Source organism: Acinonyx jubatus, chromosome A1 (assembly GCF_027475565.1).
Source record: "Acinonyx jubatus isolate Ajub_Pintada_27869175 chromosome A1, VMU_Ajub_asm_v1.0, whole genome shotgun sequence".
Taxonomy (NCBI): Eukaryota; Metazoa; Chordata; class Mammalia; order Carnivora; family Felidae; genus Acinonyx; species Acinonyx jubatus.
The window spans coordinates 214777977-214792387 of record NC_069380.1 but is presented as its reverse complement, the minus strand read 5'-3'; the positions used below and the strand labels follow the sequence as shown (position 1 = coordinate 214792387).

The 14411-nt window shown below is 32.9% G+C and overlaps 1 protein-coding gene across 2 annotated transcripts in view; it reads right to left on the bottom strand.

The window, feature by feature from the left end:
• Positions 1-593: 593 nt before the first annotated feature.
• Positions 594-14411, bottom strand: part of CDH9 (cadherin 9) — a 137844-nt gene continuing 124026 nt past the window's right edge. Inside the window, exons 8-12 of one of the 2 annotated variants that reach the window (XM_027074775.2) lie at positions 13968-14140; positions 13433-13554; positions 9009-9126; positions 8663-8914; positions 594-3865 (exon numbers count right to left, since the gene is read on the bottom strand). In XM_027074775.2, the coding sequence (XP_026930576.1) occupies positions 3378-3865; positions 8663-8914; positions 9009-9126; positions 13433-13554; positions 13968-14140 (1153 nt within the window). In that variant the 3' untranslated portion in view covers positions 594-3377. The remainder of the gene's footprint in view (positions 3866-8662; positions 8915-9008; positions 9127-13432; positions 13555-13967; positions 14141-14411) is intronic. The other variant, XM_015085204.3, reaches the window with a different exon arrangement.

Below are 14411 nucleotides of genomic sequence, written 5' to 3'. Positions count from 1 at the left end.
AGGGAAGGGAAGGGAAGGGAGGGGAGGGGAGGGGAGGGGAGGAGAGGGGAGGGGAAAGGAAGGGAAGGGAAGGGAAGGGAAGGGAAGGGAAGGGAGGGAAGGGGAGGGAAGGGAAGGAAAAAGAGGGCTTGGTCTGATCTAAAATACAGAGTTAGACGGAAGAAGCCAGTCAGGTAGGCTGAGTAAAATAAAAGAATACCCAATATAATAAAGGATCCTGGCAGCCAGCTATAGTGGTTACGCCAAAGTGGAAGGAATAATCAACTGAGGTCGTTCAACCACTGGCTATGGTAGGATTTTTTCCCCTTATTTTTTTACTGCTTTGTGTTGGTAATGCTGTTTTCTTTTCTTTACTAAATTGATTTTTTTAAGTGACTGGAATCTATTTCACGTGTCTAAGAGCAGGATTGAAGATACTACTACCCAGTCCATATCTTAAAGTGCAAATAATGTAGATAGGTTCCTCTCTCTGAAAAAAACTTCAGATATAAATATAGACATATATTATTTTGAATTTATTGAATATATAAAACAATGATTGTTTTAATTATATTTGGAAAAAAATGTTTACTCAACTAGCTTCAATTTTATCTTAAGTTTAAACAGTCAAAGCTAACTAATTTATTTTGTTTGGAAAGTAAACACACTTTAAGAATTAATTTTCCTCAGATTTTACCAGTGTCTCAGTCCCATGAGAATCAAGTGATGGAAACTAATATTATTGAATGTATTGTGTGCATCTTAATGAAATAAAATTATCCAAATACAATAGAGTAAATAATTATTATCTCTATTTTTTGTGTGGGTATGGGTGGGGAAGTTATATTTTTCTTTTTTTTTTTTACTTCTCAATTAGGAATTTTTTTTTTATTTACAAAAAAGCTGATCAGTCTTCTAAATGCATTTTCCTACTACAGGAATTTCATAGATTATTAGACAATTATGAAAAGCATTAATATTTCATGAAACTGGTCATTTCTTTCACCAAATAGGATTCCTTGATTGATAGCAAAAACAATCATATACTTATTAAGTATGAAATCTATTAGCTCTGTCCTCACAAAGACATCAGTATATCAGTCATTCTCAGATCCAGGAAAGGGAGAACCCAAACCAGTTTTATTAAACGCTGAAAAATGGTAATCAAATGAATATTTCTTCATAATCAAGCTTAAAAATGTAATGTGTCTTATTCTATGTGGTATTAATATGATTTCCTCATTGCAGTTGTAGGTTTACAACTTACAGGTAGCTTGGTTTGTTGTGATGCGCTTAGTATTTGAAGTGTGGTAAACCCAGGCATGCAATGTAACTACCAATTCCCCTTTTCTGACTCAACATGATTTTTTCTTCATTTCTATACAGCTGTTACACGTACAGTCATTATAGCCTCTTCTTAATTTGTTTACTTCTTGCCACTTATTCTAGTGATTATAGAATAAAGTGATAAGAAGTTTAATAGATATCTAATTCATTTTTGCCGACTGCTTTAAGCCACTCAACGTTATCCTCCTCAAATATTTGTCTGATTCATGCTGGAATAGCTCTAGCAATGGGAAAACTTAATTACTTTCTAAAGTAAAAAAAAAAAAAACAAAAACAAAAAAAAACAACTTTCTAAACTAAACCTAAAACTTAAAAACTTTCTGTTTTCTGGAAAATTCCAATGATTAGAAAAATTTCAAATTTTTCTTTAATGCAAAGTATATTTTATTTTCTCAGCATCAAATTAAATCTGTAATATGTGTCAGCTACTGGTGCTAAAGTTCTTGAATGGTCTTTGAAAATTTTATAACATAGTAACAGAATACACAAATTTGTCTATAATTGGTATTTGCTATTTAAAAAGGCTTGGTAACAGACTAGTCAGTGTTAAATTTCTAAATAAATTCCACATTAAGAATGACCCTGGGTATGATATTTACTCCTTAAAGGATGAATAATAAAAGAGAAAGCAAAAGATAATTCATGGCACAGGAAATGAATAGTATGCAATCTCCTTGTGAAGTTTCCATATTTTAGTTTAGGTTTTATTCTTCAGATTAAACCGAGGCAGGTTTTCTGCATAGCAGTCTCAGAGATTTGCTAATGATTATTATGCACAATTCTGCCACTCTCTTCCTCTTTCTCATGTCTTAAAGGGTCCAAATTCTGTCCAAAAACAGATTTTTTTTTTACAATCCCAATCATTAGTAAAACCACACATTCCCTAATTTTTTTTTAATCTTCAGCCTACATGTTACCAGTTATTTCAAGATTTCCTCAAATACAGTGACTTTGAATCTATGCAATAAAGTTTTAAATTAAAAAAAAAAACCCTCTAGTTTGTTGATACTCATTTTAAATGTCACCTGGCTTATATTCCATGAATTATCTGATGAGGAGAACAAAATCAGAACGATTCCTTTTCATTCTGAAAACTTCTGTTGAAGGAGAAAGAGTGATTTACATTTTTTCCCCTGATACACATAACATTTCTTACACATACTTCATATACTCTCAAATAAAATTCACTGGCTGATTCTATAGAAAAAATTATATAAAAACCATAATCATTCACAAGTATATTTATAATAGTTTATATTTCAAAGGTCTCATATCCTATTGATGGGTAGATATCAGTGGTTGAATAAGCATTTGTCCATATTCAAGTGGCAGAAACAAAAAATCATAACTTATACTAAAGCTCTTTTATAGTCTTGCTACATTCTAGTTCCAAATCACATGCAGTAACTTAGCTGTTTTTTCCCTGAGTAAATTGTGTTTTGTCTATAAAGATGTAAAAAATTTCTATTATCAGTGAGATCAGAACTGTTTCTAGGAAGTAAATAAAATGATATTTATTTTTATAAATACTAGTTTATTTCATAAAAATACAAAAATATAAATATACATTTATAAAAATATGAATGAATTAACACAAAGACATTCTTCAACTAAATAAATATGGCAGTAATAGTCATTCCTATTTCTTTAGGGATATATTTTCATACTAATTTACAAAGCAGTTGCACAATGTTTAATAGTAAAGGTGACTATAAGTCAGTTAAGAAAACATTTATAAAGTCTTTATATTTAAGGAAAGGCACAAAAAGCCTTTTATGTAATTTGTATTGATTATTGATGTGATATACTTTCGTTCAGAGATTGCTAGGCAAAGAGAGTGAACTGGTTATTATTACTTTTTTTAAAATCTATATCATTCATAGTCATTCACAGAAACTTACTGATTAAGCAAACCCTTACTAAGACAACACCTACGTATTGTTTGTAATTTCAATTTTTAAAAAATTTCCTCCAAGGAAGAGAATGCAGGCCACTCAATCTAGTAACAAGAAGTGTACTTCCACTAACATGGATCAAGTCATACGATACTCTTAATCTCGGTCACTGTCATCACCCCCATACATATCAGCAAGCTTTTTAAAACGAGGTCCCCAGTCGCTGAGGTAATCATAATCTTGGTTACAATCGGCTGTGAGAGACTCCAAAGAACTGAGTGAATCGGCTATGGAATCATTGCCTTCGTAGGCGTATGTTGCCAGTGAATCATAAGGTGGTGCACTTGGGTCTGAGTCATTTTCTTTCAATCTTCGATGGATAAAATCTTGTACATCAATGTTTTCCCACAGAGGCACAGTCCTCCTTATCTGAAAAATAGTTTCAGGCATTACATCTCTTCTAAGTTTACTGTCTTCTCTTGCTTCTGGATTCCTTAAGGTGCCAATGTCAAAAGCTTGGGTATCTTCTTCCCCACCACCTTCATCATTATAGGTCACAATGTTGTCACGGACATCATCTTTTGAAATTATCAGAGGTTCCTTTTTTCTCTGCCTCTTCAGTGCAGCAAACAGCACAACTAAAACTATTAATAATAACAACAACAATAACAACAACAAAGAGAAAATAGTGAAAGTCCATGATTCAGGTTTAAATTAAATATAGCACCCTTTGGAACAACAACAACAACAAAGAGAAAATAGTGAGATTCCATGGTTCAGGTTTAAATTAAATATAGCACATTTTGGAAAGGGAAGTTTGTGTGGTATGAGAGATGCTAAGATTTCTTTGGATAAAAAGTGACTATCCTACACAAATACACAGTGCCTTGGGCCAATGAGTAAATGTCCTGTATTGATAAAAGAGCAGATATTACAGTCCATTTATTTACTTTCAAGAGTCACTCTCCTGTAGAGCTCTGGCATTGAAAAATCCTTATTCAGTTATGGCTAATTCATTTAGCCAGCTGTTAATTATGTGATATCTCATTCCTTCCAACAGCAAACTTGCTTAAAAATACTAAAATTCTAAAGCTACACTCATTATTAGCCCAAGATAAATTGAGCAATAATTTAATAGTTTCTCAATGACTCAATATATGCAAAACATCACTCATACACATGCATATATACATAAAAGTGAAATATATGTGTATATATAATATATACAAAAATATGTATGTGCTACTGATCTAATCCTTCTAATAGCTCTTATCTATTTAAATTCCTTTTTGGACCTGGTTTTGAAAGCCTACCTAAAATCTGAGCCATCACTCTATAAGCTCTGATATGGAATCCAAATTCTTACTTATCTTTAACCTGTACTCATCTTACAAGATAGTTCAGATTAAAGATAGTTCAGACTAATTATCTCGTTATTGAGGATTTCCTTGACTTATAGAAGTACATTGGAACTTTCTGGCTGACCTGTTATTTGTAATCCCTCTATTTGCTGTATTGTTTTATTTTTTATATACTTGTGTTATCAAATTAATTGTGAACTCCCCACATGAAATATACTTTCTTATTTTTGTTATGTTACTAAAATGTAACATATGCATATATGTGACCATGAATGTCTGTATGCAAAATAAATATATTTTGCAATTTACAAATACATTTAAAAGTAAGAAAAAATACATAATTTCCAAAATATAAATTTTTCATTGAAAATGGAACAAGTTCCTAATTTTGTATATAAGAAAAGTTAAAAATTAAATAAAGATAAACTTTCCCAAAACACACTTAGACATTGCATGAGAGAAATAAAAAACAGCTTTTCCTTAACTTAGGCAGCTAAATGTTTTGCTAATACTATTTAGGTTTTATTAAAAAACAAGAACATGTTGGCTCAAAAATCTATCATTTCTTTTCTTGATTTTTGTATTGAAATCACACAAAGCAAACTCATTTACATTGAAACCACACTTCACCATGGCCCTTGAGTTTCTTGTAACTCCATTAAAGTCTGCCCAATGCTATTGTCATATCAGCCAAAACACTTTCCTTAGCTCCTAATAATTGGTAGAAAGAATAAAAAAAAAATCATTAGTAACATCTTCAGTTAACCTCCATAGAATAGGCTCCAGGTGCTGAGCTATATTCAGAATCATCTTAGAGACAATAAAACAAAAAACTATTCAATAAAAATGAGACATATCTCTATTTCCCCTATTAAAGGATGAACATAAGTTAATTAACTCAGCATAGATCTGAAATCCACCAATCTAGTGAATCATGAAGTAGAAAAAAGTTTTTTTTATAAATTTAATATTGAATTAATTTATAAATTCTCTACTTTCCTCAAAATTTTTATAAACTCTGACTATAAAATAAGAACAACATAGTCAAATTATATTAAGGGTTCTTAGCTAATATAATATTTATTAACTCCCACAAATGGACCTTGGAACCTGTTCTGTTTTTTCTCCTTTGTTGGGTCACAATTACCTGCTTCATTTCCCTAGACTGAGGTTATGTGAATGGAATTTAGAAAGGTAAAGATAATGAATAAAAAAAAGTATGTAATTATTTTTATTAATCTATTACTGGAATATAGTATTTCTATTATGAATATCAGAATATACAAGTACTGTAGTGATAGTAACAGTATGTGTGACTATTAAACCAACAGAAATCATAGATATTTTATATTGCATTTTAGTTATGATATATCTTAAATAATCATTAGACTTGCACTAGAATAAGGCACATATGACAATAATTAAACACATTTTGCTTTTGTTTCTTAGTTAATTTGGATAAACATATTTCCTTTTTTTTATATATCCTATTATTATTAATTTATTATTCTAAATAGTTCCCATAGTTTGATTCCCAAGGTGTCTAAGGAACTGAAACAGTTAAAAAGTCCTGCAGCAGATTTTAATCCTTGACTTTGCCTTGTAACATAGACAAACTCTAAGAACTATATTTCTTCAAACTGTAAAGGTAGGTCTGAGATATTATTGTCCATGCTATATCACTGTCTTGCAAAGAGGCAACTCTTCTAACTATAGAAATTTAGTAACTGTGTGCAAACAACAGGTGTTGGTGAAGATGTGGAGAAAAAGGAACTCTCTTGCACTGTTGGTGGTAATGCAATCTGGTGCAGCCACTCTGGAAGACAGTATGGAGGTTTCTCAAAAAGTTTAAAATAGAAGTACCCTATGATTCAGCAATTGTACTACCAGATATTTACCCAAAGAATACAAATACACTAATTCATTACCTACAATAGCCAAATCATGGAAATAGCCCAAGTGTACATCCACAGATGAATGGATAAATGGATAAAGAAGATATATATATATATGTTTGTATATATATATACATATGTGTATATATATATGTATGTATATATATATATACATATGTGTGTATATATATATATATATATATATATATATATATCTCCACACATACGATGAATATTACTCAGACATAAAAAAGAATGAAATCTTGCCATTTGTAACAATGTGGACAGAGCTAAAGAGTATTATGCTAAGTGAAATAAGTCAGAGAAAGACAAATACCCTATGATTTCACTCATACGTGGAATCAACATGGGAAAAAAGAGAGAGGCATGAAACAGACTGTTAACTATAGGGAACAACCTGAGGGTTACTGGAGGGGAACTGTGTGTGGGTGGGGGGGATGGGTTAAATGGGTGATGGGGATTAAGGAGTGCACTTGTGATGAGCACAGTGTGTTGTATGGAAGTGTTGATATTGTACACCTGAAATTAAAACTACATTGTACATTAACTAAATGGAATTCAAACAAAAACTTTTTAAAAAGATGAAATCACAGCAAAATGTTTTAGGAACTTTGATAATGAAACCTTCTGAATTAGAAGCAATTTTAACTAAAATAATAGAAAATCCCTCCATCTTTATGCAATCGGTTGGGAAGGTGGAAAACAAGAAATGTGTGCCTTCTATATTGTATAGGGCAGGAAGGTGGCCAAGTTCTCAAAATAAAGAAACAGCCTTGTAGGATTTCTGCTTAGAAAAAACTGTTAAACAATTTAGTGTCATAAGACATAGTATGTAAGCTTATTAGGGGGCGCTTTTGTTTCCTCATGTATGCATGTGTGTCTTTGTGTGTGTATTATCTTAATATAGAAATTTAAAAGTCAAATTTAAAATATGCATATTTCCATGTTGTCCTAAATTAGGAAAGTAGAGCTATGTGACCAAATAAAACAATATAATATCAGTAGCACTTAGCTGAAAGGTAAGCCAAAATTGATACTTCATGGGGATACAAAAATATTTTACAGAAGAGCTGAAATTTCTAGCAGCAGTTCTGAGATGTGGACTGGTGTTGGTGTATGTATGTTCTAAAGCACCCTGAAAAAATGTTTTTCTAAATAGTTGGATCATTTGAACTGAGACAAATGTTTTCCCCTCACTTTTATCAATCCCCCACTGAAGTCGCATAAGGATATCTGGCCAGAGGGATTTCATCCAGATTGCTTGAAAGGATTTGCGGTGAAAAGGAGCCAGCACATATGAGCATTGGAACATAAATTTGGCTGGCTCTCATGCCCTAAGCATAAGCATTTTGGATGAATATTTGATGGAAACAATTTTGGGGGGAATGTTTTACAGTGGAACAACTGTTTAATTGAATTAAATCGTTGTCCTGTTAGGGCATGCTCAAATCAAACATTTGCTATAGCAAGCATGACTTTATTTAGAAAATACTGCAGGACTACGTAGACCACAATGCCATACTGATATTTTTACAAATGAACTTAAACCTTTAATTTGCACCTATGTTCAAATTGTATCAATAAAATGCTCATCTTATATTGACAATTTAAATGCATTTGCCAGCTAGGTGTCTAATATACATAACTTGGTCATTTGTTAGCTATATTATTTGTAAAGGTAGTCTTTGACTTTGAGAATAATGGTTTAGAAGGAGAATTCTGAAATAGACTAATATATTGAATGCTATTTAAAACACTTTCTAAATGACTGAATTTATGTAAGTTACTTAGTCTTCCTTGAGAAGAACCAGAGTATCCATCTTATGGAGTTGATACAAAAAGTAAATCAGTTGTAAAAGTAAATGTCCTGAGAACAGTGACCATGATTAGCTATTACTAAACAGTCTAATACAAAATAGATTTTAAAATGTGTGTGTATACATGCATATGGCATGAGCTGTTAGCTCTGTTTTTCATCTCTAGAAAGCTAGTCCTATCCTCAGAGACAACTAGATTTTTTTTTCAAATCAAAAGAACAATTTCAATAAAGAGTTAAAAATGTCAATCTTTCACTCTAGAGAAGTGTGCTTTTCAGTAGCCCCATCACTGAACAGTGCAGGAGAGACTTATTTGAGTCCAATGAACATTCAGAGGCAGAGCTTACCAAGGAGTATGATGATGCAGAGAAGGATGGCGATTAGAGCCCCTGTGCTGAGACCCGCCGAGAGGACCAAGGCCTCTGCATTGCAGGACTGCATGTTTCCTTGATTATCACAAGCGCACACACGGATAGTGAGTGTGCCGGTGCTGCTTTGAATTGGGTAATCATTGTCAAATATTAAAATCGGTAGTAGATAGGTGCTCATTTTGTTGCGGCTGTACCCGTCTTTTCGAGTCATGATTCCTGCTGTATTATCTAAAAAAAAAAAAAAGTGGGGGAAACAATTCAGTCCAGTCTTTAATTTTAGAACATAAGGCCTTATAATTTTACTTTTAAAAATATTCTGTACCTTTATTATCTACAATGGTGAAGTTCGGATTGAGAGGAAATTCTGGCACTGGTTCAAAGAAAAATTTGTGGCCTCGGGGAGGATCATCTCTGTCCATGACACTGACAGTCTGAATCAGCTGAAACCAAGTCAATAAATGAAATAAAGCACAACAAAAAGCAACGCATGTTGTTTTTATAGGACATTTTAAATCAGTGTTTGGGTTTTAAAAATATCACTGACATTAAAGAAATTAAAAGAGCCCATTTTCAGAAATTATGACAAAGCTTTTTATGGTTCTGTATAATATAACAATTAGTTAAGGATAAAAAAATGTCCATCAAGTATTACCATGCAAGGTATCTCTATGAATTATTGTCCGATTCCCAGCCGCTGCAATATCCAACCTTAAAGAAAAATTCAATCACTCCAGCATCTCCTCTTTTAACATTGTTAGAATGTCCCAGTGTGTTTTAATAATAATTGGTTACCGATCTGTCGCCTCCACTAAATAACGATTGTCTCAAAGGCAGAGAACATAATAGATGCACTTTTCAAAAACAAAAGTGCTTAGCACAGCCACTCTTACAGATCAAGGACACTATGAATATAGTTTTGAAACAATGAGTAATATGCCACATGATACCAGAAAGCAAAAGATTTTAAAGCTAGGGGGCGCACCATAACTACAATCACATTGCATAGTTTATTCAACTTATTTGTTTTTCTTTTAGTGGTATTTGCAAAGCTTAGAGATACAAATAAATGCTTTTAAGGTTTCATAAAATCAGTGTTGACGTTGAGAAATTATGACACCTCTTAGCTGTGCTTGCTGTAAGTTACAGGTGTGCCCTTGTGTGAAGACGAAGCTGCAAATTACAGGTCACACAAAAAATTCTATTGAACATTTTACAGTGGAAAAAGCACCAAGCTACATATCGGGTGCCTGTTTTCCTAGTCCTGGGTCTGCCATCTGTGTGGCTTGAAATCATAGCCACTTAATTACTCTTACTTTCAAATTTCTTTTCCACAAAAACAGTTGCGCCACTCACTTAGAGGCATAGTAGTCCGACTTCTGTGATGAACAACTGTTGGAATTTCATAGTAGTTTGGCATATCCACAGTTTTTGTTACTGTGAACCTTCTGTAGCCATACTAACCTGATGACTCACTAGTCAATGTGTTTTCCTCTTTTAATACTAACTAGGATTTCATTCATTTTATTGACAGAGTGGCATGTAACCTTACACTTCTTTATATAATTCTTCGTGTATGTGTACAATTATTAAGAGAAATTTAATGCACATTTTCTCCTTAGAAGATTGGGTCATGACATAGAAAAAAATACTTTTAAGACTTTAGCACTTTTGCTTAACCTCCTGTTCCATATTGGCAATGGTATATCCAATATTTAGCAATATTTTATTTTATTTTATTTTATTTATTTTATTTTTTAACGTTTATTTATTGTTGAGAGACAGAGACAGAGCATGAGCATGGGAGGGGCAAACAGAGGAGGAAACACAGAATCCAAAGCATGCTCCAGGCTCTGAGCTGTCAGCACAGAGCCCGACGTGGGACTTGAACCCACAAACCACGAGATCATGACCTGAGTTGAAGTTGGCGCTTAACGGACTGAGCCACCCAGGCGCCCCATGATATTTAGCAATATTTTAAATCATAAACAATGTAGGTCCTCTGGTTATACGGCAGAGTTCTTGAAGTGATTAGATCAGCCATTGTTTAAGCATATTTTAACAGAGAATACATATCCATAGCTTAAAATACATTTTTAACCTTGTTACTTTCAACAAGCAAATTGTTATGTGTCAAGTATAGAAACAACGACAGAAATTTTAATACTAATAGTATCTATTAAAATAATTTTTACTTCAGATCAATTATTTTTATCAAATATTAATTTGTAGTACATATCAATTACTCACATGAAAAGCATATTAATAGACAAACGAGTAAAGAATATCTATACACTGTTGTCAATTTACTTCTTTCTCTGCAAGACATATGTTCAAATCCTAATTCCCAGTACCTGTGAATGTGATCTTATTTGGAAACAGGCTCTCGTAGATGCAATCAAGTTAAGATGAAACCGTGGTGGGTTAGTGTGGACCCTAATCCAATGACTGGATTTTTCCCATAAGAAGAGGAAAATAGGGATACAGATAGAATGTCACGGGACAGTGTATGCAGAGATTGGAGTAATTCTTATAAACCAAGGGATGCCAATGGTTTCTGGCACTCACAGGGACTAGGAAATGGCAAGAAAGAGTCTACTCCTAGAGTTTATAGAGAGGGGATGGCCTGCTGACACGTTGATTCCAGACTTTATTCTCCAGAACTGTGTGAGAGCGGATTTCTGTTTTAAGCTTTCTAGTTTGTGGTAATCTCTCATGGTAGCCTTAGGAAACTAATACAGCTGTGAAAATGGCCACACATTTATGAAAAATGTTCAGCCCAAATAATTTTGGGAGGATCCGTGTTAAAATTATTATGAGATACTATTTTTTGGTAGACATTTTAAAATCTAGTGTTGCCCAATAAATAGGCAGTCATCCACTAGATATATGACATATTTAGGCAACTATTTGGAGGCATTGATGAACATTTACGTATCAAATTTATTCCTACTTTGAAGGTTGTATCAAAGGAAAAGAATACCAGGTAGTATATAAATGTAAATGTACTGTAATGCTCTTTATAGTGCTGTCTGCTGAGTAATATTTTGTTTGTAAACCAAATTTCCATTTTAAGTGGGTAGTTGAATAAACTAATGAATGTATAGCTATGCTGTAAAAATTCAGCATCGTTTTAAAAATAATCATTTGCTAAACTAAGTGTATGTCCATTACATGTTGCAAAGTGAAAAAAGAAAAACAATTTTTAATCCAGATAACTATGTAATGATGCTTTTTTGGCAAGTAAGAATAAGAATAATAATACCCCAATTCTATCTTTTGTGTATGCAAGTGGAATATAGTACATATCTCTGTCTTAGTCTACCTGCTTGGGCTGCCGTAAAAATTATGCAGCCTGGATGGCTTCAATGGCAGAAATTTATTTTTCTCACAGTTCTGGAGACTGGAAGTCTGAGATCAAGGTCTGTGAGAGCTTTTTTCAGTCTTGCAGACAGCTGCCTTCTTGCTACGTCCTTACAATGCCTTCCCTTTAAGTGTATGCATAAAAAGAGAGAGAGGGAGAGTGATCTATCTGTTGTCTCTTCCTTAAAGGACACTAATCCTTTCAGATCATAGCCGTAACCTTATGATCTCCTTTAACTTTATTTGCTTCCTTAAAAGCTCTATCTCCATACTGGGGGTTAGGGTTTCAAATGAACATTTGGTCCATTGCAATCTCTATTGGAATAAAAAGAAGACTGTATTTCACTTTTATTTTCTGTGTTTAAAAAAACACGATGGAGGGGTGCCTGGGTGTCTAAGTTGGTTGGGCGTCCGATTTCCGCTCAGGTCATGATCTCATAGATCATGAGTTCGAGCCCCGAGTTGGGCTCTGTGCTTACAAGTCAGAGCCTGGAGCCTGCTTCAGATTCTGTGTCTCCCTCTCTCTCTGCCCCTTCCCTGTTCACACTCTGTCTGTCTCTCTCCTTCAAAAATAAATAAATATTAAAAAAATAAATAAAATAAAAAACATGATGAAATTATATATGATTCTTAACACCCACCCACTTTTTCCTTAAAAAATCTTAATAACTTGTTAAAATTTCCTTCAATGAAATTTGTGCAGTTACTATCATTTGTAAAATACTGTATTAGTGTCAAAAATGAACATATTCTGCAGTTGCTTAAAGTTACTTTAGAGATATCTTATATATAAGGGGACTTTGCAAGAGGACTTTGTAACTTTTGTACAATCTCATTTTATCTCAAGAAGATTAAAGTTGAAAAATCACAAAGTATAATTATCAACCAAAATGTCTTGCCTGAGAGATTAAAAGGAAAATGTAATGAACAAGGTAATTATTTTGATTTCCTTTATACTAACACAGAAGAATTTCATGTTCATACTTCATGTGTTATTTAGTAATGTATTTCCATTCTATTCTTGAATATAACTCAGTTTCAGCATAATTATGAATCCAGGTAGAAACTATTTCTTATAGATAGATAGATAGATAGATAGATAGATAGAACTATATGTATAGATATTTATTATATACCAGTATATAAATTAAATCATATATTACAACTTTTTCTATTATATCATGGGTTCCATAATAGAAACCACTTCAAAAGTTACCTTTTTAGATCACTGTGAATGTTCTGGTAAGGGGAGATAAACAGGTGACAAAGAGGAATGGCAATAATTTGCATGAAAAAAAAAAAGATTTGTTCAAGTGAATGAATATAATGGTACCTGCCATTGGAAACAGGAAAAAACAAATTTAAGTTTATAATGGTTTTATTTACCTGCCCAGGCTTTGCATTTTCACAAACAAATGTTTCATAGTACATGGCAAATTCCGGAGCATGGTCATTTATATCTAGAATTCTGATGAAGACAGGGATGTGGCTACTTTGTTTTGAGTTATCTGCAACAAGAACATGTGTAAGACTTCAGTCTCATTTACAGAGAAGCGGTGACACCACTCTCCCCATTTGTAACTTAGCAACAGATCATTTATGTGGTATTCACTTTCTCAATTGGATTGCTGATGAATATCTCAGCTTGCTTACAGGGTCCAGATGGAAAGCATGATTAAAAAGAGGAGAATATGATTGAGAATGAAGTATTATTATTTGTAAGGCATAATTTTCTTAGATTACTTATTTTTATGAGGTTAGATTATATTTCCATCCTACAGTAAGCTATAAGAGAAAATTAAATTTAAAAAGTGGATATTTGATAATCATTAAATAATATAATATCCAACACACGCTCAGGCTGCTAACGATAAAATTATTTCACTCAAGAAATAGAGTCTACTTATTGCTGTTATTTTACCACTTTGGTGTTCAGATGGATGTATTTCCCACTCACTTATTTCTGTGGCTGTAATGGTGATGTTGTGCCAAGGAGATGATTCCCGGTCCAGGGGTTTCAAAGTGAAAATAGAGCCATTTTCGGAGTGAATACTAAAAATCCGGTCCATATCAGTATGCCGATCAATGGAGTATCTGGCAGAAAAGAGATTCATGAATCTAGGCATTATTTTAAGATTATTAGTTCATCTACTATTTCTTAAAAGTTATAGGCAATTCAAACAATGTTCTCATAAAGTCATGACAGTAAAATGCTAATAACTTTCTTGAATTTTTATTTAATGTAACTGTCACTTAGACGATTTGATATGTTTGGCCTTTTCCATCATTACTATTCTATGATTGTGTGACTTTAGAGTTATTATTTATACTCAGGAATACTTGCAGCAGCCTTTGAGTGAGTTTT